At 38.3% G+C, this 23145-nt stretch overlaps 1 protein-coding gene across 1 annotated transcript; it reads right to left on the bottom strand.

Moving 5' to 3' along the window:
• Positions 1-8658: 8658 nt before the first annotated feature.
• TMEM170B (transmembrane protein 170B) lies at positions 8659-22683 on the bottom strand. The gene is made up of 3 exons (XM_005525291.3): positions 22131-22683; positions 14605-14775; positions 8659-10559 (listed from the first exon to the last, which is right to left on the bottom strand). Exons 1-3 carry the CDS (start codon positions 22225-22227, stop codon positions 10429-10431), a joined length of 399 nt encoding a protein of 132 aa, XP_005525348.1. The 5' UTR covers positions 22228-22683; the 3' UTR covers positions 8659-10428.
• Between the last annotated feature and the right edge of the window lie 462 nt (positions 22684-23145).

The raw sequence follows: 23145 nt of genomic DNA, 5'->3' as shown, positions 1-23145 counted from the left end.
AAGGCATCATTATTTAAATTTTTTTTTTAGATAGCAGCAGGGACAGTTTAGGCAGCTCTAAAGTAAAATGCAGCCACAGTACAGAGGTGCTGGTCAGCTGATAGTCAGGCACTGTGCAAAGGGACAGCTTTGTCTGGTTCTGCAACAGTTGTGTTGGGATAAATTCCATGTTAAATAGGAAGCTATATGCTCAGACTACTGATTACTCTGGCTCCCCTTCCACTGATAACATTTCAAGCTGCTATTTTACAATAATATTTTCAGTCAGTTTTTAACAATTTTAAAAACCCCTGATAGTGCCAGCGGTTCTAGCATGCCTGGAATGTCAGTAATCAGTGTTGTTCTATTATCCATCAACAAAGCTGAGCTGACATATGCCATCATATATTTGGATAAAAGGAACATACTTGAAATAAAAATTGTGTCCTCATGCTCCCTGAATAATTTAAACTATAAGTATGTAAAATATATTCTATTTTACAGTTGAACAAGCTTCACCTACACTGTATTTCTGTGTCCAAGCTTATTATGACCACTTGAAAAATAACAAATACATCTAAAAGAAAAGGTAGACCCCACCACCATTTCTAAAGTATAGCCAGGAAGACAAGCTCAAGTAAATATGGATATACATATTTACATGTCTATATTTACATATATGGTTGTAGATATTTTATATATGTCATAATATGTAGAACACTTAAACAGTTTTATTCTGGTTGCATCCAACCCACCAGGCTAATTACTTACGGTATTCTAAAGTTGACATATTATTTCTCCTGTGTGTAAGGAAGAGTGAAACTGATTTAAAAACCTTTCTATGAAGCAATGTAAGATGCAATGCTTAATAGCATTCCCTGAAACTAAGCTTCTCAGAAAACAAGAAAATCTGTTCTTTGGGAGAATATGTGTCTTAAAAATAAGTATATCTCATTTTTTAAGAAGGGGAAAAAAAAAAAAATCAGTAGTGAATGAGCCACTGTGGGGTACTGGAAATAGCATTTGGACATTGCTCTTCCCGGAGTGAGGGCTCCAGGTTGGACAGAGATGCCTTACCTTGGAGCAGTTCTCCTGCTCCCAGCTCCCGCTGGGGACACAGCTCAGATTTCAGAGATGCTCCCGCAGAGCTCCAGGGCAGGCAGCCAGGGAGCAGGGTGGCAGTGGAACATCCCTGCCCCATTCAGAGGCAGATGCAGGGGGTACCCAGCTGCTCTGCAGAGGCAGGTACCCCACACAGGACACAAAGCTAAAGGAGCTGCTTGCTTCTGGCAGTTCCTCTGAAAGCTGATACTTTTGCACAGCATTGCATTGTGCTTTACACAAGCTCCTCCAGAGTTTATAATCAGAAGGTTCAGGTGTTCTGAATCCTTTCCTCTCGACAGATTTCCCTTTTTGCACTTCCATCACTCACAGTAAAAGCTCATCTTGACTTATAAGTTAAAAAACCCCGAAAACAAAACTTCAAATGAAAAAAAAAAAAAAAAAAAAAAAAGACCAAAACAAACAAAAAATCCCACAACTCACCGCTGTTTTGAGACATAGCAATCTGGTTTTATACTCTCTAAAGCCCTTTAAGCACTTCATAAGTCAGCTTCTGTGACGCCATCTCTAAAAGCAGTACTTTCAGTCTCCATGGAAGACACAAACGTACTAGTGAATGTTCTCAGACAAATTATTTAAGAAAATACAAAGCAAATAGAACTTTTTTCCTTTAAAATAAGCAATACAAAGCTTACAAAATCACATCTCCAAGAGATAATAACTAATCATGGTGAATTAGACTTCCTTAAAAATTAAGTACATGGGACAAAAGCAGGAATAACTAGCAGCTATATACCTCAGCAGGACCACAAAGAAAAAATATAAAAACGTTTACATCATGTTGACTAAGCCTATTTTCCCCAAACAGCTTTCCCTTGTGAGCTGGCTTAACCTGATGATCTACATCAATCTGGTTCTCATTTCTGCAACCAATTTGTTTTCTAAACTACATACACTCGGTTGCATAAACAAATCCTTATTATAACCACAGAAGCAGCTGCCTCAGTTTCTGCTGTAACTAGCCATTTACAGATGTTTCATTTGCTCAGGTATTTTTTTTCCCAAACACTAAAGTTTAACTACAAGAAACAGAGGCCATAGGTTAAAAAACTGTATGTGGAAACAATGTAGAAATGAAGGTATTGTCACAACACACTTTAGTCTTTTGCTAACACAGGTAACAGTGAGGGTTTTTCTTTCTATCTATAAATCACAATTAAGACAATTGCAGGAACACACCAGTGTGGTCTACAAGAAGGTACATCATTTAATTACTAATTTTAGCTTTATTTTATGTGTACATCTGTACATTTCAACCAGATTCACAAAATGTAAAACTTGTGTTATCAGAGTGTTTCATACAGAGGTTGACACATAACTTCATGATTACTTAGAAGAACATGCAACAAGCTACATAAAGTTTATGAAAATAGTTTAATAGAAAATTTTAGTTAAATAAATCAGCACGAGAAATCATGTTTAACTTGCAAATTTTGTTTATAAGCTACTATGAGACGTTTCCTACCACCAAAAAGAAAATAAATATAAATGACTACTTAACGATTCTTTAAATCTTACAATTGGACAACTGTTTCACTGTGTCTGCATTCTAAAGAAAGGAAGTGGAAATTGTGCAGAAGAATGTTTTACTCTAAGTAATTGTCCAACTGTTATTGCTGTTTTTCAAAGAACCTGAAAGCATGCAATGAAGACTTCAAACTAAACAGACAGCTGAATGCACATATTTAGGTTGTTAACACAATTAAAATAAAAAAGATAACTACAAAAGTTTCCCAAAATGTTGTGGTTTGTTTGTTTTAGGTTTTTTTAATATGCACATAGAGAACTGTACACAAACAGGGAAGTAAAAAAGTTGCTTTAAAAAATGAAATACAGTAGTATACAGTATTTACAGCTTAAAAGCCATCCTTTTTTAACTGGAGCTAAACTATTACGTGAGCATGCAGTACATCCACAACTCAAAACAAGTACCTTTTGCACACTATAACAGAGTCCTGTACAAAGTATAAATCAACCAAATGTTAAATCACTCTTCTCCATCACTGTTGTTGCTATCTTTGAGCTTCATAACAATGCCTAGGTCTCAACACTTCAGCTTAGGCAACTTCATAAAGTGAATATATGAACATCTATTTCTAATACAAGTTTGAAGAACGCATTCTATAAACAAGACAATTTATGGTGAGATACCAACAATGTTATTTTGTTCAAGACATGCTTGATGAAAAGCTGCACTGAAAGAGCACAAGTATGGCAGTGGATTAATGGATATTTTTTACCTTTGTCATTTTTAAAGACTTTCAAATTCCCGTTTTCCTCTCCTGATATTTGTTCAGACAAATCCAAATGGTTATAATAGTTGTATTTGTAAAGCTTATAGTACAACTGTTGAAGTTATCAATACAGATATGCTAAATGCTTTTTCTAACTGTAAAATAGGTATTTATTGTGAGTGGTTTCTATAAGCACTTCTGAAGAGTTGTGTGCTATTCTATATATTGTCACAGTCAAAAGTTTAGTTCTATAGATACCTGATTATTCTCTAAAACACCCAAAATATTAAGGTCCTTCAGAACTTCATTAACTGTACAAAATTTAGACACATTTCAAACAAAACCTCTACCCAAGCAGTTTTAAAAAGTTTTAGATTTTTAGCTCCCATATACCTTATATTGATGGATAATCCATAATGGATTTTACAGTGTTGATACTAAATATCTCGAGTAAACCTAGAGAGTTAGGTCTCAAATCAAAAGGAACGCCATTTGTATCAATCAAGTATTGCTTGTTTTACTGAAAATGTCTCTTCAGTATTTACTTCACCTTATAGTTGGTATTTCCCAGTCCACAGAAGAAGCACAAAAGGACATACTACCCATTCCCTTCAACAGCTGTCAAATGCTGCCAGGATTCATGCAGTAGCTTCCTAAAGTCTTCAGTAACTACAAGATGACAATTAGAAGCGACAAAATGTGTGTTCTTGAAAGAAAATACTTTTTAGAGCATAATTATTTCTATACCTGATACACTGGGAGAATACCCCAAACAGTAATACATCTTAAGGATTTGAGATGTCCTTGTGATTACATTTAGAATTAATGTACAACCTGAATTTCACGTGTAATTTCAGGCACAATTGTGGGAAACAGCAGAAACAGCATGCTTCAGGACATAATCTGTCACAATTTTAGGAAATCCAATGTATGTACTCAGGTGGAATTCTACTTTCTATAACTTCACTTTCCCAAAATTATGTGCAGTTACATACACAAATTAATGAACCAGGATGAAGATTTCACTGCTGTAACAGAGTACATAGTACTTTTCCCACTGACCTGAAAGGTTGTGATGGTGGTGACCAAAGTGCGACCAAATATTTGACCTTTAGCCCAAAACAAATGTTCAGCTCTGATGAATTCATCTTTACTCAAAGAACATTTATTCCTTCTGAAGCAACAGCTGAGGATTTGAACAGTCTTTCTACCTTGGGCTGCTCCCAATCTAAAGATTAAAAAAAATGTTGTAATTCTTAAGGTATCCCATCAATATGCTGATGGAATTGTATGTTAAATTTTGGTAACTCTGAAAAAAGGTTATGCTTTAGCATATTTGTGTATGTAACAAATTATGAACAACATTCAGAATTCCATTTTGTCTCAAATTGCTTGGAATTAGATTGGTTATTAGGATGGCAACTATGACCTATTCTCCATGTTTTCCCTCTTAACTGAAATACACATATGATGAAAAAACCTACTTCTAGAAACAGAAGAGAACTGAAAAATAATTCTCAGGTTCACAATTGCATTTCTAGGCCCTATTAGAGTCATATAGTTTCTGGAGAGGGAAGCTAACTGATTAATCCACAATTCATTACACCAAGCAATACTATTGTGTCTATTTATTTGGAATTATACACGTGTGATGTTGGGTGGCTGTGTTCAAAAGCATGCAGTTTAATATACTCATGATATAAATACTTAGATTTAATGCAGGCAAGGCATTATTAAAATACACCTAGTGCATGAAATACAAAAATTAAAACAAAAAAAAACCCAGTTCTCATAGTTAATAGAGCTCACACTCCATTACAGTTTCTGCCCAAATGCCATTATATATGCGCCCCCACAACAAAACTCAAATACAAAATGTAAGCAAAATAAATATCAATGTACAATATGTTGAGAGGGAAACACTATTTCCTTTATCAACATCAAAAGAATGTATTTCAAAAATAGAAAGCTACTTTAGACAAAGTCAGATCCATGTTGAATGTTCAAAACTGATTAAATTATTGGTTTCTTAAAAAAAAGTCAACAGCAAATCATGGATAGCCACAGCACACAGCTTAGTATCATAAACTCAGAATTACTCAGAAAATTAAAGACAATAATTATTTGGACGTGTTTTTTTCCCTGAAACATAGCTGCAGGTTTTGAATCAAAACAAAATTTTTTTCATCTGGGGAATGTCAGGCCAGCCAGAGCGGTGCCGAATGTTCCTTAGCTGCTTCCCAAGAGGAGAAGCAAGAGAGCAAGCACCTCCAGTATATGCATACCAATGCACAGAGACTGTGGAAGCTCTATTGAATGCCTGAGTCAAGGTCAGAGAAGTCATCTCCAAGTGGAATCTCCAAGTAGGCATCTGCTACTGACCTCTAAACCAAGGAAATAACACCAATTAAACAATATTTGGGTCACTTAAGAAGGCTTTGGGTCAACAGAACCTGTTTCTATGGGTGATTCTGGCTGCCTAGACACTTGTTGGAAGAACAATACACCAGCCCACATGTTATCCATCAAGTTCCTGGAGTACATAGAGGACATATCTGGAGTACAGATGGTTAATGTGCCAACCAAGGGTGAGGCACTGCAGGACTTGCTACTCACAAAAGCCAAGAAAACCTGCTTTGTAAAATCCCAATCAGTGATAGCCTTGGCTGCCGTGACCACAGTAGTGGGACCCTGCTGAGCACACTGAAGGTCAGTGTTAAAACAAAGATTTTAGATTTAGAAGAGCAAACTTCACTGTGCTCAGAGCCCATGAGAAGGGATGCCATGGAGGAAAAAGAAGCTAGTGAGTGCTGGCAGTTTTCCACCAACAGTCTCCTGGAAACACTAAACTGGTTCATTACCTTCAATGTCAGGAAAGGGGCAGAGCAAGAGACCTCGTTGGTTTAACTGTGGACCTCTGGATCCTCTCAAAGGCAGAAGAGAAGTGTACCAGAGATGGAAAAGCAGGAAAATATACATTGACAGCTAAAATGACATTGATAGGATGCACAGAGAACCTTCAGAAGTTCAACAAGGACAAGGGTAAGATCTTGCACTTGACAAAACATAATCCAGGAGTGCAGCACAGGCTGGGATAGAGCTGTGTGAGGAACAGCTCTGTGGAAAGGGATCTGGGGGCCCTGGTGGACAAGCAGCTCCATGTGAGTGAGCAGTGTGCTGCTATGGCAAAGAAAGCCAACGGGATTGTTGACAGGATGGATTGCGTCAACAAGGGCATCACCAGCAGAGATAAAAATCACCGTCATCTCACTCAGCACTTGTCAAGCCACACCTGCAATACTGGGTTCTCTGTATTCAGCTTTGGTCCTTGAGATGCAAAAAACCCACAAAACCATGGACAGGCTGGAAGGGGTCCAGAGAAAGGCCACAGGGATAATCAAAGGTTTGGGAAGCCTGACACATGAGGAAAGGCAGGGAATTGGGTTGATTCTGCCTTGAAGAAAGAAGGCTTAAGAGAATTTTTATCACCATATTCCAATTTTCAAGGGGTGGCTACAAAGAAGAGACTCCTTTTTTATAAGCAGTCACAAGGAAAAGGCAAGGGGTCATGTGTACAAATTACTTTGTGATATTCCAATTGGACACTGGAATAATGACACTGGAACAAAATCCACAGGGAAGTGTTGGACTCCCCAGCACTGGGCACTTTAAAGATTTGGCTGGTCAGGGTGCTGGGCTACCTTGTTTAGACCGTGCTATTGACAGGAACAGTTGGACCAGACCATCGTTGAGGTCCCCTCCAACCTGGTACTCTATAATTCTATGATCATACTGATAAATTGAAAGTGTGTGGAATGTTTAAATCTTTGATAGCAGCAGCTTCTAAAAAAAACCAGCAGCTTTTCCACATTAAATAATATATTCAGTACTTCCCCTTCTTCCAAATATTAAACGGTGTAGATGTATTATTTGTTCTGCACAATGCAGAATGCGCCCAGTGATACAAGGCAGAGACAGGCAGAGCTGATTCAAGATAGTGCTCAAACATCCTGTATGGACAACACTATTGTCCAAGGGGAATCAGGGTACCATCAGTGCCATTCACACCCAAGGTATCTTTGTAGCTTAATTAAGAGGGGCAGGGGGAGGGGAGGCTATCTAAAAGAATTCTATTTTTCTTGGAAAAGCTATTTCAGTTAGCATGTGTCAGGCATAAAACACACTCCACAAAGCTACCATTCATTCATATATATATATAAATACATATACACACACATATATACACATACACACACTGACTAAAGCACCTTATGCTTAACAATGCTGTTTCTAGGGATATGGAATGAAAGTTCCAGGTTTTGCAGACATAAGGCCATTTACACTTTCTTTCACTGCCAGAGTTATTGAGCAGTATGTTCGTGCTGTGATCAAAGAGCACCTCACAGATAAACCTTTTATCATTACAAATTCCTCACAAGAAACAGCTGAAAACAAACTTCTGTCAAATAAAGCCTTGTCCCTGCTAGGCCACTTAAGCATTATATTATCTGCCTGTCCCTTGTTGCCAGGCAATAACACCATATAATGCAGAGAAAACTAAGCACATGACAATATTTTAAAAGTGAATACAATGACCTTTTGCAATAAAAATTATTTGGAGAAAGGTAGCTTAAAACCTGCAAAGATGCCTCCTGGTCCAAGGGGGAAAGTTACAATGGCAACAATTGCATTGGCACAGTAATTAAAATGAAGAATGAAGTTCATCAACACAAGCATATGTATCTCACCAGTTATAGCAGGAGCTTGCTGTAATTTAACTTGGTGAAAGACAGAAAGCCATTGACCAGTGGCAGCATAATAGCCTCCTATTAAAAACAAGAATTGAGATGTTCAAGGACATTTGGAACCTGTGGAATAACTTTCAGTGTGAGATAAAGGCATGAGACAATCTGAATTAATGAACACAGTGCTTCATGATATGGTTGGTTTTGATCCAGACAAGACTTTCCAGGTTGTCAAATAAAATGTTTTAAAGTCTGTTGAACAAGACACCGTAGCAAGGAACCAAACTGATTAGAAATAATCAAAATAGAACAAGAACGAAGATGTGACAATTTGTTTTAAATCCTCTCCCCTAAACATATATGTAACAAGGCACATTAGGAGAAATATCTTGAATTACTTTATTAATCAATTTGACTTAAATACCTGAAATCAGTTTTCTCACAATTTAAGACAATGGGGAGAAGTTTAAATTGTTACAGATGTCATAATTTCATTGTCTACTAAAGTGCAATGGTTGTGTGCCAAAAAGTACAAGCAGAAAGTAAAAGACAAAAGACAAAAAAAAAAACACCACAAAGAAGTTTTTGAAGACATTCAAAAACAGTGAGACCATATGTATTCAGCCACATTTTTAAAGCAATTAAAAGTAAAAATAACAGCGAACATATTTATAAACCTATATTTTAATTTGTTCCCTGCAAAGTCCATAACTTTGTATGTTTTTCAAACAAGACTTTGATGCTTTTAAAGAAAACAAATAACATTAGCATTCCCAGTACTTTAAAGAAAGGTATGTGGAATAAGATAAAGGCAGACAGGTTAATTAATTATATTTTTGAAGTACTAAGCAATGACTGGATTGCAAGTTATATTTTAAACGTATTCTTTTAGGTGTGCAGTAGGTGCCAGTGTTTGTGACAGTCCTGAAAGTGTTTTTGACATCATAACAGCAAATCCTTTGAGTGATTTACTCCCCGTCACCATTAAGAGACAACTGCTGAAAAGCATTTAGTTGAGAAAAAATGTAAAAGATTCCTTATTCTTCACAGAACTTTATGCCCTTTAAAGTTTGCATTTCATAAATAATTAGTCATTAGACTTAAATTTTTTCTTTACTCCAAACACTCACAGTTATGACATTTCACATGCACAACACCACTCAGTCCCTTTTAAACTAGAAAAGCACAATCTACTGAAAGCTTAAGCATTTGAAAGTTCCAGGTATCTTAATCTTTACAAAGATAAAAAGTGTTCAGAAACAAGGTAGTAAATACATTAGTGCTGCCCCAATTACAAATTTTTGTTGTATGGTAACTATTTTATTACACTTAATATTTTTGTTCAGTAGAAAACCAACATACCATATTGTTGCCCCTCTCCATTTTCATCATAGGTGTATTCTCTGAGAGTTTTTTATATTTGTGTGTTCCTTACAGAATACATATAGGGGTAAGGGTCCTGCAAGTGCTTAATTAAGTATAGGGAGTTTATTTGCAATGAGTACCCTTTTTCTGAGGTTTGCAGAAGGGCTGGTAACCATCTGTATGTTTAAGACAAAATATTTTCGAGGAAAACATCAGTTTAGGATTTGTTTGTGCATATACAACAGCTTGTACTTAGTAACCTTCATATAGTCTCCTTAAACTCCTGATTTCTGACAGGCTAAAATCATGAAGAAATGTGCCAAAGAAAACTGCCATGAGCCATTCTTCACATAGTGCTAATTATATCAGGGTTCTTAAAGCCGTGGTTCTTAAACCCCATCAAAATTAATCTACATTTTGAAACAGATCTAACAAAGTTAGATCTGTTAAAAAACAAAGTTGTTTTGAATGCTGAACAATAATATTCAGCATTCAGAGAGATTCTTCTACTACACAAGTCATATGAAATATCTTGCTATTTCACCTGAATTCAAGGAGAATTGTGCACATTCACAGAATTCTTCTACATTCCAGAGCTTACCCAGCCACCCGCTCAGAATTAAACCCCAAGTTTGGCACATGCAGCAACTTTCAGGACGGCCCCTCTGTTTAATTCCAAGGTGTCAAGGACAGTGATCCCATCACCAAGCCTGGCAGCTGCTGGAGGTACTCCATCTCTGCTTGGCACAACAGGGATCCCCCCTCACCCGTGACGGAGGCACGTTAAGGCAGTGCAGGAGTGCAGCAGTTCCAACACTAGAGGACAGCCTGATCATTTGACTGAGCCTCGAGATTTGTAGTGCGCTTTCCACATAGCTTCCTTCCTCTTGCACTAGAATTCGAGTTCATAAGCTGATGAATCCAATTCCAGGAAGCTTCTCTTCAAATCAAAGATGTTTTTCTCCCCTCTTTCTACATAAGTTTCAAAGCGTTGCAAGAATTCTTGAGAATGAAATAATTAATGTCAGTACTGTCTGTCCAACGCCAAAGACAAGAGCTTCTAGGGGAGCCATATTCTTTCCTGCTACTCTGTAAATTCCAGCTACTGCAGCACCTAAGAATCACAAGGAAAACAATGATCAAATCACAGAAAAAGCCAAGGTTTAAATATGTGACAAATTATCTACTCTATGTGTCAGCTATTTATAGAACATTACCAAACACTGTATTACTTCATGGCATTACACAATTATCAGCCTTGCTTGTATTTTTATAGTTAAATATATCCTTCAGGAATGATTTTCCCAATTGAACCAGATCAACTTTTCCATCATCAGTTTAAGAAAATCAAATCTTGTTCTTTCCCTGTACACGTCTTCAATTTTTTATTTTTTTTTTTTTAACATTTTTTGCCTTGCACCAGTTTGAAAATGTAGCAAGGCAGTCCTCTAAAAACTGACCAAGTCTGAAGAGTGGTTTCATACTGTTTGTATAGGCAGGGAGAAGACAAGAACAATAAAGCTGCTAGTGTCAACAAAACAATTGTAAACACACATTTACCAGCTTCATTTAATACTTCAGATGAATAAACTGGTCATACCATATGAGTTTATTTTGACTTAAACTACTGAATCGGAAACAATTGTTTAGCAAATCCAGCAAAACATAAAAAAGGTCAAAGTATTGCAGTGTTTTCCATAAATGTGTATGAGAGGAAATTTCTAACCAGTACAATTAGATTTTAAGCTATAGCACATAAAAAAAACAACAAACCAAAACAAACTCAACAGATCATTTTTCTAGTACAGCTGTGTACAATATTTGAAACATCTGAAATATAATATCAAGAGGCCAGGATCAACCAAAACCAAACCCAAAACTTAATTGTAGACCTTCAGTATGCATTGTCTCAGATGCTATCTAGTCATAATTAAATGCCTTCAGAGATCACAGAGGCTTTTTCAGGCTCAAAGAGAACTGAAAAGTCATTAAATTTTTTTCAAATAATATGCAAGAGGTTTTTTAAAAAAAGGGGATTTTTTTTGTTTGTTTGTTTTGCACAGTCACTAACAGGAATAGACTGCTGGAGTGATCAAAAATCCATTAGCGACACAGAAATACATTGAGTCCCAACAGATTTTCTGAAAGTACAATCAGCATCTGAATCATCTGACATCTTCAAAAAGTAACACCTCAGTTTTACAGTAGCTTTAGGAAGAGTAAAATTCACTAATGATTGTGGCCATAACAGTATTTATAAACACTATTAATCGTAATGTTTAGCAATTTTTGGGTTAATTTATTTTTATTGTTGCTTTTAAAAAAAAAATTACATGTTTTTATACTTTTTACACATTTTTATACATATTCTGTAAAGTATATTTTGTCTGAAATATCTCACCAGAAGGCTAGCCTTATGGTATTTGACTCAGCTACCTTTCATAAGCTTTTCCATTTCTTCCTTGGCTAGCTGCTGTCAAAAACTGAAAGAGATCCTTTAGACTGAGCCCACTACTGACATTAAAATTATTTTTCAGACTGAACTCTTAAAGCAAATTTAAATTGGCCAGAAATGTATACCAGAATTGTCACTACTAGATCAATAACAGAAATTTTGGGCTTTGAGAAAACACTGAGATACTCTGGGAAGTATCCAGAATAAAAAAATAAAAATTTGGTAGATTGCTAATTATGTATTATCACAGAAATAACAGTATGCAGAACAACCTGTAATGCATAACCCAGCACAGCTGGTATAGAGCCAAAAGTATTTACAATAGGCTGCCAATGAGGGAAATGAGAATTTGTCACCAAAAAGGAGTGTGCTGGGGAAGAGGAGGAAGGACAGACCCTTCTGGATCAAATACAGCTGAAGTCCTTGCCTTAAGCTGCCTGGTGTTTATATATTCTTGTTTGCTTGGTGGGAATTTTTTGGTTGTTGTTTTGTGGGTTTGTTTTTGTTAGGTTTTGTTGGGTTTTGGTTTTAGGTTTTTTGGTTGTTGGTTTTTCTTTTTTACTGTATCCCCTGTTGATTAGTAATTTTTTCATACTGTTTTTAATAACCTTTAATTTCCATGGTTTTTCAAAGCTTAGAAACGGAGGAATCTCCTGCCTTTCTATATGGTGGTAAAAAGGTCCCAGACATCACAAAGTCTGAAAGATCTCCCTGAGCAAAATTAAACTTACATTGTGAATAGTCTATACTGCCTTCATTCTCCTACACAAACAATGCTGAAGACTGGAAATACAAAGTGGAAATTGAAGTCAGTTTTCTATTTCAACTTCTTAAGCACTGGACTAAGCATATTCAAATAGCTGATATTTCAATTCACATCTCCCAGTTTGCAACACTGTAGCTATTAAAAATCCTCTTTAATATTTGATCACCATAATTTGCCTTCAAAAGCTCCCCACAGAATTTCTTTCAGTATGAAACTACTGAGTTCTGGCCAGAAAAAATACTTCAAGGTAGAAGTACTTGCCTAACCAAGTTGCAATGCTCTTTGCAAAACCTTTGGGAACAGCATAACAAGTCTACAGTCTAAGCTTAGAGAAGTTCTCAGATGAATATGCACGCAAACAGGACTGCTTATGTGCTAAATGTTTTGACCTGAAAAACTGGATGCCAAAAATAAAACTGTGTTGCTCCTCTTTTTATGCAAAGATAAAAGACACAAAGTACTTTCATTTGAGAGACACTGATCCTGAAACCTCCCCACCACCACAGAAAGCTGTGAAAGTCTCTGCTCAGATCTCTCAGCACCACATTTCCTAACTTCAGTTCTTCAGAAGTGCTCATGCACGCCTGACTTTGTAACAGGCTGCTCCCATTTTAATCCTAAAACAAAAATCAGGATAACATATCAGGCACTCAACTAGTTCCAACTTACCTTAGAAAAAAACCCCAAAACTAACAACCCAACACCCCCTGCAAAAATCCAACAAAAAATAGTTACGCTGAACTGTACTGTGTTAAATTATGGAAATTCTAAGCTGACAAATTTGTAGCAATTAAAACAGCCCTTTGAGGAAAGTCTTAGTGAACCTTCTCATGACACTTGTATTTTTATTTAACCTTGAAAAACAATAGTCAGGAAGGTCTTTCAGCAGCAATAAGAAATAATCTGTCACAAATCCTCTCTGAATGTGTCCAAAGCTGATAGTGACACCACTATTCTGATAGCCTGGGCAGAACACAGGAAAACCAAAATGAAAGGTAGGAAGTCTTGCCTTCAGACTATATGGTGGTTGCTAGATTTATGGCTCCTTACCCTCAGAGACCTTTCAAGTTAGGCAATCTTTTCTGCAACACTGAAGATTTTGGGGCAGAAACTACTGCTCAGTTAACATAGGCACCATTCAACACATGGATTTTAATGCTGAGAACTCCTAACTATCACTGTTTCAGACAAACACTCTACTTTCCTGAAAAAATAACATTTACTATTTTTCCCCCCACAACAGAAAACTCAGCATGCTCCTACTTGCTTGGGAAAGCTACTGTAGTCCTTTTATAAGTTTGATAAACAGAGCTGGACATGATAAAACCAAAGAATGAATAAAGTGTTCTACAGGTTTTATGGCCCATATTTCAGTGCTGACATAGATAACGCAATTTCTTGGGAAAGATGGAAAAGCAGCATCTGGAACCAATAACTCCAGATGAAGACAGATTAACAGCATTTCCTCAAAACATTCTTGGCAGCACCACTCATGTCATATTTGGTCAGGTGTAACTACATAACACACTCCTACTTTTTGCAATATTTTAAACACGAGTGTGGTTTTTAACTACAGCTCTGCGAACCTTCCAGCTTGAACAGAAAAAATGGTTGCATCTATCTGAGGATACAATGTCAAGAAATAAAAAAATGTATCTTGAGTGGTAGTCATTCATCTAATGCCAAAAGAAACTCTGGAGCAGATGCCCTTGACAAATAGTACTTCACCTAGAACATCAGCAAAGCTTAATTTTTTTTTTTTTTTTTTTTTTTTTGGGAGGGGGAAGTCACTCTGTAACTATTGCAAAATCCTTAATAATCAACTCAGAAAAGTAGTTTTGATTTTGTTTGTTTTAGAAGTTAGATGTAAAACAGGAATGGAAAAAAACCCCAAAACAACAAAAAAAAACCCCAAACAAGAACAAAAGGCAGACTTACTAGTTATCATTGCTCCAGTTATAGAACCCAGAAATCCAATGCTGACCACAATGACAGAGATCAGCCTCCCCTGCCTATGCCTCTGCAGCATCACAAACATTAATACTCCCACAGCACCATGGACAAAGAGAGAGGAGAAGAGCGCCCAGAGGAAAACCCAGTACCACATCTCTGAAAGAAAGCAGTCAGATAAAGGGTTAATACTTCTTAGACAAGGCCTTTATAAGCAAGAAACTTTAAAACATTGCAAACAATCAACAGTAAGAGAAAAGCAATACTGATTTCCATCTTAAAAGTGAGACATGTGACACCTTCTGCACATGTTCAAGACTCTTTCCTCATTTCAGCAGTCTGCCAGAAAGGATTAGCTGTATTATGTTAAAAATTATAAAAAGGATTCTGGCAAAAATCTTAATTCAGATGTATTTTTACAAGTAGCCATAATTCCTTTAATGGCTTCTTTAAATAGTGTTGATTGCAATTTCTTAGTAGGCATTGTAACTGCTTCTGTAGAATGAAATACTCTTTGACTCAAAGACTGAACGAGGAAAAACTCAAGAACAGGTTTGGGGTTTGTTTGGGTTGTGAGTTTTTATTTTGGGGTGGGTGTGGATCTTTTGTCGTTTCCCAACCCTCACAAATAAGAGACAGCATCAGGTAACATCAGATGGGAAAACTGAGATTAAAGACTTTGGCTTATCTACACCCAGGAGCTGCAATAGACTATTACATCAAATTAGCTTCAAAGATGCAAATAAAAACACTATAATTTCAACAAGAAATTTTAACACATCTAACTCCTCGCTTCTAATTGCTTAGTACAGAACTTCAGAGAGAGGTAGTGACTATTATTTAAATTACTAAAATGAGCATCAGATCTTGAGAATGTTTGAAGCACAAACATTTCTTTGAAGAATGGCAGACAGGATGAGTACCTTCAAAGAAAAGATCTGGAACCATCTATGGAGCTACAGAATAACTCGAGAACCTTCCTCACTTGGTGTTTCTGAAAACATTCTATGAATCAAAAGGGTAAGTAAATTAAGAAAAAAAATCTCTTTTGTTTTAAGTCAGCTACAGTAGGTATGTATCATTACAGAATTTAGCAAATTAGGGTACATATTCCATAATCCCATGACACTGTCATTAATTCAGTTTTTGCTGCAGTTCCCCCTCAAAAATAGAACAAAACAAAAAACCCCAGCTTCCTTACAAAAGCAAGATACTTAGTGCTTATGAGGCAAGCCTGTATTAATGTAGCTTGACTCATATCAACTACTGGAGAAAAAAAATACAACCCAATTAGCTAATTTTAAAAGTACTGAGCAGCACAAAACATACTGTGAAAAGATGCCGAGAAAAAAATGTTGCTACACAATAACCACAGCCCTGGGAGCCCCTTGTCAGTAGGATATGTATATAGATAGCACAGATACAGAGTTTAAGCTTTTTTTTATTTAGCAGTACTTTGGGAGTAGCTCAACCCTTCCCCTTTCACACAGGCATAAATGGCAACACTATGCCTGCCCAAGGATGTACAACTCCTCTAAATCATGATAGCCAAAGACACTTTTGAGAGAGAAGCAAGGAAAGTGGCCGGCAAATCTGCATCCAATTAATACTTCAACTGTAGTTCAAGGGGCAACTGTTCCTTCTGAGTGCCTGGATACATGCACCCACATCCTGAGGGAGGCTAGGAGCAGCTCTCCTGAGATCCTCCATCCCTTCAGCCCAGGCCCCAAAATGGGTCTCAAAAATCTTGGCAAAAGGATAACGACCATTTAGTTCCCCTAAATTACTGTCTCATCATTCTCAGAAGTTACTGTGACAGAACAGTTGCAGGAGTGTCAGGTAGTCACCCCACAAACCCCCTGACTAAAATTAAGAAAGACTGACCGAGCTAATGTGTGGGAGGAGAACCTCTCCTGCTGTCCTAGCAGGCCTGGTCCATTACTAGCACAGCCTGGGTGTTTCCATTGTTTCATTCAAGTGGAAGCATGTGAACAAGAGGATTAACCTAAGATCTACCAATACAGAACACTGCAGCCCTGTCAGACCTACAGTTTGACAACAGGGAAACAAACTTTGGACTTATTAACCAATCCGGACCAAGAAAGTCTGCGGGAATCTGACACAGTCACACCCCGTAATTTCTACAGGATTTGTTAGGCATTGCATCACCTTTTAGGAAATTGGTGTTTGTAGGCATTGTCAACCTTTATCAGGTAGAAAAGACAAATGATTTCCAGTCCCAGGAAAACTCACTAGGATGACTGTATTTTTAGAAGAAAATGAAAGCTTATGGGAAGGTTAACTACTCCCCTGTAACTTAGAAACCAAAAATATTTACAAACTCTTACACAACAAAATAGCTCCACAGTGAGCAACTATCTTCGGTCTTATTTATGTTCCAAATAAGGCTCAAGGAAAATTAGCATCACCCCTCACTTTATATTTAGGGCAGGAGGCTTGGGAATAGAACAAGGACCAAAATGTCCTGTTGGCTAAAGGAATATAAACTTCAGTTCTTTGTAACACACTTTCTCCTCCTACTCTTTAAAGCAGCAGGCATATTGAAAAGTTAATTAGAGAATATCCAGAAATATTCCTTGTTTGACACAAAACCAGCTGTAGATTTGTTAAACTATGACCTCCCTTCATTAAAACATCAGCCAGGTCTTAGGAGCTGAAACAGGATAAATCACGTCCAAGCACCTTCCCCAGGAAAGGCTGGAAGTTATCCTTTCTTATCCTCCTTTATTTACTCTTTCTATGCCTGCTAGTCATTTATTTACAATTTAGTCATTTATTTACTCCTGTTCGTAGGGTGAGTGATGAAGCTAGCCAAGTAATTTGTTTAACAGAGATGAACAAGGTAAGAAGAGAGAGACAATATTCCAGCAAACTGGAGGAGACCTTAAGCTCTATTCACATAGAGGACAATGTAGACACTCTTACCCTGATATGGTGAGGGAAAAGAATTATTCATGTTCTGTAAAATTCAATATCATCTAACCTCTGAATCACAAAGTGAGATGACTCTCAAAAACAGTATGTTAGAATAACACTGAAAGACACAAAGAATGGGTTGGGAATAACACTGAGAGGTGCCACTAAATAATAGAGAAACAGAATATGGACCTCTGAAAACAAATGGTCAAGACTTCACTTGTTCAAAAATGACTGAGTAGTTTGATTGCTAATTGACTTGCAACATCTCTAAGGAAGAGGAAGTGAGACTGAAGTGTCTCAGCTATTTATGTCCCATACACTGACTGATCCTTTAAGCAGCATAAATTTATGTATTGCTACCCTGGCAAAAAAAGCAACTTCAGTCTTTGTGCAGCTATTCTAATCAGCTGGCTCTTTTGACAACATGAACTGCACAGACAGAGCACTTTGCTGTTACAGAGGTAATGATTTACCTATATCTGTCAGAGAGATTCAAATACACGCCTAGCCTCAGTTTATTTAGTCATGTCCTCAAAGAGCATCCCTAAAGAGACATGACTAGCATAAAATTAAAAAAAAAAAAATACAACAAAACACTTGCAACTTCCTTTGCTTGACCCTAAGAAAATGTCAGAGTTTACTTTTAGTGTATCCAAATTCCTTAAAGTCAACAAAAGACAACAAACCTATATCAAAATGACACAGCTCCTAGAGAAATACTAGTTCCCTAGGAACTAGGGAAGGCACAGTAATTTACAAGCACAGTGGCATTCAGTATATTGCAAAGATGTTCTACTAATAAGAGCCACTGAGATACATTTTTCATGTTTAAAATTCTTAGTGCTTAAACTGAATAGAAGATTTAAGACAGTGTTTATATTTCTTTACTCTGGTTTCCCTTAGTTGGGGAAGTCTTTTTCCTATCAGAAAAGGCTCAAATATCTTGTAATTAATGCCCAATCACACCAGTTTTAGTGTACTTTGTTAATTTTGATACTCATACATATCAGATAGAAAACATGCATACATTATGCTTATGTACTACAGATACACATTATACATATATTAGTGTAGGCATACACAACATAAAAGATCAGGAAAATATTTTTTAATGCATGTTATTGTTTATAATGACATTCATATCACTTCCATCTTATCAAGACTTGAAGTTGCAGTCCATCAGGAGTTTCATCTTACACAAGGAAAGTAGATAAATGATAACATTTTCAAATATTATCTATATATATCAATATGCTGCCCTACTGCCACTCAACTTCAGTAAACATTGAGTATCTCCTTAGTCCTTCATCTTCAGCACTTTTCCTCTAGTTCTAAGCTCGTTTGGCCAGATGAATAATGATTACCTGCAACATGTCATAAATCAAGTGATTTACTCCAAAACAAAGTGTCTCTCTATGTCCAGTCCAAACCCAGTACCCAGCCTACTACTATTAGCTACAGAGGTAAGTCAAGCAATAAGCACCTGTAAAGAATACAAAAATACAAATTTAAGTCCACAACGTAGCACACATCAAATTTAGAACTAAAAAAACCCAGTAATGTTACATTCCTGTAGCTTATAAACTCAAAGCACTCAGATGAAGTGACAGCATATCATACCTGCAAATGTAATTCAGCTCTTTACATGCTGCATTTTTTTCTTCAGCAGCAGTTCCTGTCCTTAATTATTGTATTAACTTGTACTTTCAAAGTTATCAACAATGCACCCAAATTGTTGTTTGGAGATGCTAACATTTTTGCTTCTTTGAGTGGGGAAAAAAGCACTTAGCTGAGGAGCATTTAAATCTCAAGTTACAGACTAGTCCTCTCAAATAACAGCATAGGGAGCAAAGAAAATCCAGACAATCTGGGACAAAGGAGCACAGGATGGAGCTCAGGAGCTTCTATTAGTGTTAGTATTTTATTAGTATTTTTATTGCCAAGTCCTTTATTGTGGAAGCAGCCTTTAAACAATTTTTATTTTACTGGATACTAATAACGGGATTTTTTTCCCCTGCTTTTGCATTTCAAATTCAGCTATCTGATTTACTCTAGCAAACCCTGATCTAGCACTAATTCTAAAACACAACAGTAGAGGTGTTCTTGTGATTTACTGGAGGATGTAACAAAGAGCGAGGCAAAAGCCACTCCACCTCTCCAATGTCTCCTAAAGCCTTACTTTCACCTCCTAAGAGAGGTCAGGAAGATGGGAACCAAGCACACCATGGTGGTGGACCTATGTTGAGCTAAAAGGAGCAACACTTGCAGCTTTAGCTGTTACTGGTGTGATGTGTATGTGGCAACAATGAACCTGTCTGTGGTCTCCTGGGCATCCAAGGCCACGAGTGAAAGACAGGATTTCCTTTCTTTATGTTGAACCTGATTCACAAATATGGTATAAAAATAATCTTTTGCATTGACAAGAAAAAGAACCCACCAAAACTAAGCTTTTAGGGTATGAAGCATCCCTGGCTTAGGCTGGAGTTCACATCAGGACCCTGTTGAAAATTTCAGAAAATTAACATACTTTTAAAGAAGGATGCTGATAAAATTTTGCAACATGTTTGTGAAAACATAATCAATATGGTTTATCTCAAGGAGATAAATCTTTACCTCTGCAACTAAAAAGACCACAACTTTAAGTCCAAAAGCAGACAGAGGCAGTCTTGAATATTCACGGAACATGGTATATTAATGATTTTCTTTTCCCAGTATTGTGTAGAAGGTTCTCCTTATACCTCACAGGGTGCAAAAGGGAATGGATTAAGTAGCCAAAGAAGATAAACGCATTCACAAACCAATTTTCTTAGGTTTTGAGCAAAGTTTACTTCAATAAGTAGTAAGAAAGGGCTTATGTAACCAGTTCAGCTTTTTGGTTAATATCAATTATTATATCAATATACATTCTGTCCTGTGGAAATTATTTTTAAGTCCAGTGCAAGTTTTGGACTGCTGATAGTCCATGAGAACATTGAGCTCTACAGGTTATGGCTGTAAGAGCAGCCTGCATTTAAGCACCAATTTAGAAACTGCAATTATAACTGTCAGTGACACATTCTCCAACAACGCTATGATGGATAAAAAAATTATTTTTCATATATTTTAAGTTAAAAATAAAAAAATCCACATTAAAAATGCCTTATGCAAGCCCTCATCTTATTGCAAAAGCACTGAGGAATGAACTGATTTTAACTCTGGGCACTGAATTTCATAGAAATGCCGGTGTTGCATAATGATCTAATAAGAAAAACTTTATAGAGGATGTCTGGCACAAAGCAAAGCAAAACCCACTGTGAACTTTTTCCTTTAAGAGCACAAGTTTTTAAAGCAGGTACACTAAAGTGATTACTCAGGAAGTGAGCTGTATTTAGTGTGTCACCACACTAATACCTGGAAACTTTAATTATCAGACACACACTACAAAGTTCACAGATAAGATAAATATTAAAAGGTTAATCTTTTCTTATTACACTAAGATGCATCCTGGAAGTTAAAAGAACAAGAAAGATGATCACTTTCTGTTTGCTACAGCTTCAACTTCAGCTACACCTCTGTTTTCATCTCACTTCTATTTCCATCTCACTTCTTCCACCTTTAAAAGATTAAAAAAGAGAACAGAATGTATCTATTAACCATTAATATATGGCTACATACAAAAAGACGACATAACACTCTTTCATAAATATTGGAATATTTCCATAGCTGTTTAAAACCCACCCCTACTCAACATTTTCCACTAATCTATCACCACCTAATACACCCCTACAACCGAGCAGAAAGAATTTACTCAGTTACATCTCTTTTACTGACACCCAATCCCTGCTTGTTCAGAGCTGAGAGCTTATGTTTTTCTTTACACACGGACAGAATAAGGGAGGATACCCCTTTCCTCTGTATGCCTTGGGTCTCACGGTAGTCCACACCCATTTGTCAGCCTGAGACTGAGCAGAAAAAAGCAGTTCTTGCCAAAAGCCAGCCAAATCTCCCCTCTCCTAACAGAGGGTGAGGACCTGGCTCTACTTTGGTTCACAGGATTTTTTTCTTAACAACTCAGTCTTTAAGAATCCCAGATTGTTAAGATTACAACTAACTACTTGTCAGAAAACAACTGTCACCTAATTCACTCCCACGGGTCTCGTCGTCCACAGGTATACACAGGGGTAGTGGGCGAAGTCTGTGATTCTCCACATTCAATTTTACGGTCCTCTAGTTGTTTTTTTATAGCTGTCAAATGCCAGTGAGCATATATGCACAAGGGGAAAAAAAAATAAAACAAAAAACCAACCACCTCCACAAACACACTGCAGCCTTCCATACATATTTATTTATACACTCACACACACTTTCTCTATAATCCTTCACTCACGCAGACGTACCCATCACTCGCACAAACACGCACACACACGATATATCTCACAGAACACGCATGTAAGCACCCGGAGAGACTCGGGAGCACAAGCCCCGGCTCTCCCTACGCGCGGCACAGGGAGACCACCGCCACTCCCACGCCCTCCATTGTGCTCCAGCCCCGGAGCGCACCCTCGCACCCGCACGGCCCCGCACGGCCCCGTTACCCGTGAGGCTGCGGAGGACGGTGCCGTGAGCCCACAGGCTCAGCACTTGCTGCACCGACAGGTTGATCATGGAGTTGTCCCCCGTTTCCACCTTCATGGTGCCGCCGCCGGGCGGGGTCCGGCAGCCGCCGGACCGCGGGGCGAGAGGGAGACGGCGGCGGCGAGCAGCGAGAGGGCGGGGAGGCGGCGAAGGGAGCTCCGCGCCGCGGTGGAGACATCGAGGACGGAGTGGGGGAGGCGGCGGCCGGGGGGAGCCGGGCGATCTCGGGGGAGGAGGGGAGCCGGCCGCTGGCGCTTCCCCGCCGCTCAGGGGCAGGGCCGGGCGGCGGAGCCCATCATCATCACCACCACCATCATCATCATCATCATCATCGCCGCCGCCTCCTCCATCAGCTGTGGCCGCCGCCGCCTCGCCGGCGGCATCATCACCCCGGTCACCGGCATCACCTGGAGCGAGGGCGGGGCGGCGGCGGGCCGTCCCTCAGGCGGGCGGCTCCATGCGGGAGCAGCAGCGGGGAGGCTCCCGGAGGGGAGCGGGAGCAGCGGGAGCTGAGGGAGCGGGAGGGCGGCCCCGCGCAGGCGCGGCCGGAGGAGCCGGGGGAGGAGTGCGGGCTCCTCCCACCAAACGGAGAACCAGAGTTCGGAATCACAATTTGACTCAAAGGGAGCGGGAAAGACTGGGCATGTCGTGGGAGCCCAAAGAAACTTGCGTTAGCAAGAAGTGTGTCAAATAAAATCTGTACACACACATGCGTAGATCTAAAGGGGAAAATAAAGCGATAACACTCCATGGTATTAAAGCTGGTATATAAGCTGATGCTTATATACCATATATATAAGCTGAGGGCGTTTAAGCATCGGAGAAGAGCAAAATGCAGAATCTGAGTTCTGATAGGAGCAGTGTGTTCACCCTGCTGTCCCTCTGAGCCTCGTAGCTCCACCGTCACTGTGGCCGCAGATTAAAGCCACCGAAGGTTAGAAAACGTCAGATATCGTAAGCGAATCTTTATTCCGT

The sequence above is a fragment of the Pseudopodoces humilis genome, chromosome 1, assembly GCF_049639895.1.
Source record: "Pseudopodoces humilis isolate 2021_Gansu_Grassland_sample_001 chromosome 1, ASM4963989v1, whole genome shotgun sequence".
Lineage (NCBI taxonomy): Eukaryota > Metazoa > Chordata > Aves > Passeriformes > Paridae > Pseudopodoces > Pseudopodoces humilis.
Note: the sequence above shows the minus strand (reverse complement) of the source record. Positions and strands in the feature narration are given on the sequence as shown.

Excerpts from the sequence above, each read along its gene's own strand:
- TMEM170B (XM_005525291.3), bottom strand. The coding sequence starts at position 22,227 with ATGAAGGTGGAAACGGGGGACAACTCCATGATCAACCTGTCGGTGCAG. Across the intron at positions 14,776-22,130 it reads CGTCCTCCGCAGCCTCACGG|AGATGTGGTACTGGGTTTTC; the intron begins GTAACGGGGCCG and ends GCTTTCTTTCAG. Across the intron at positions 10,560-14,604 it reads AACTGGAGCAATGATAACTA|GTGCTGCAGTAGCTGGAATT; the intron begins GTAAGTCTGCCT and ends TGTGATTCTTAG.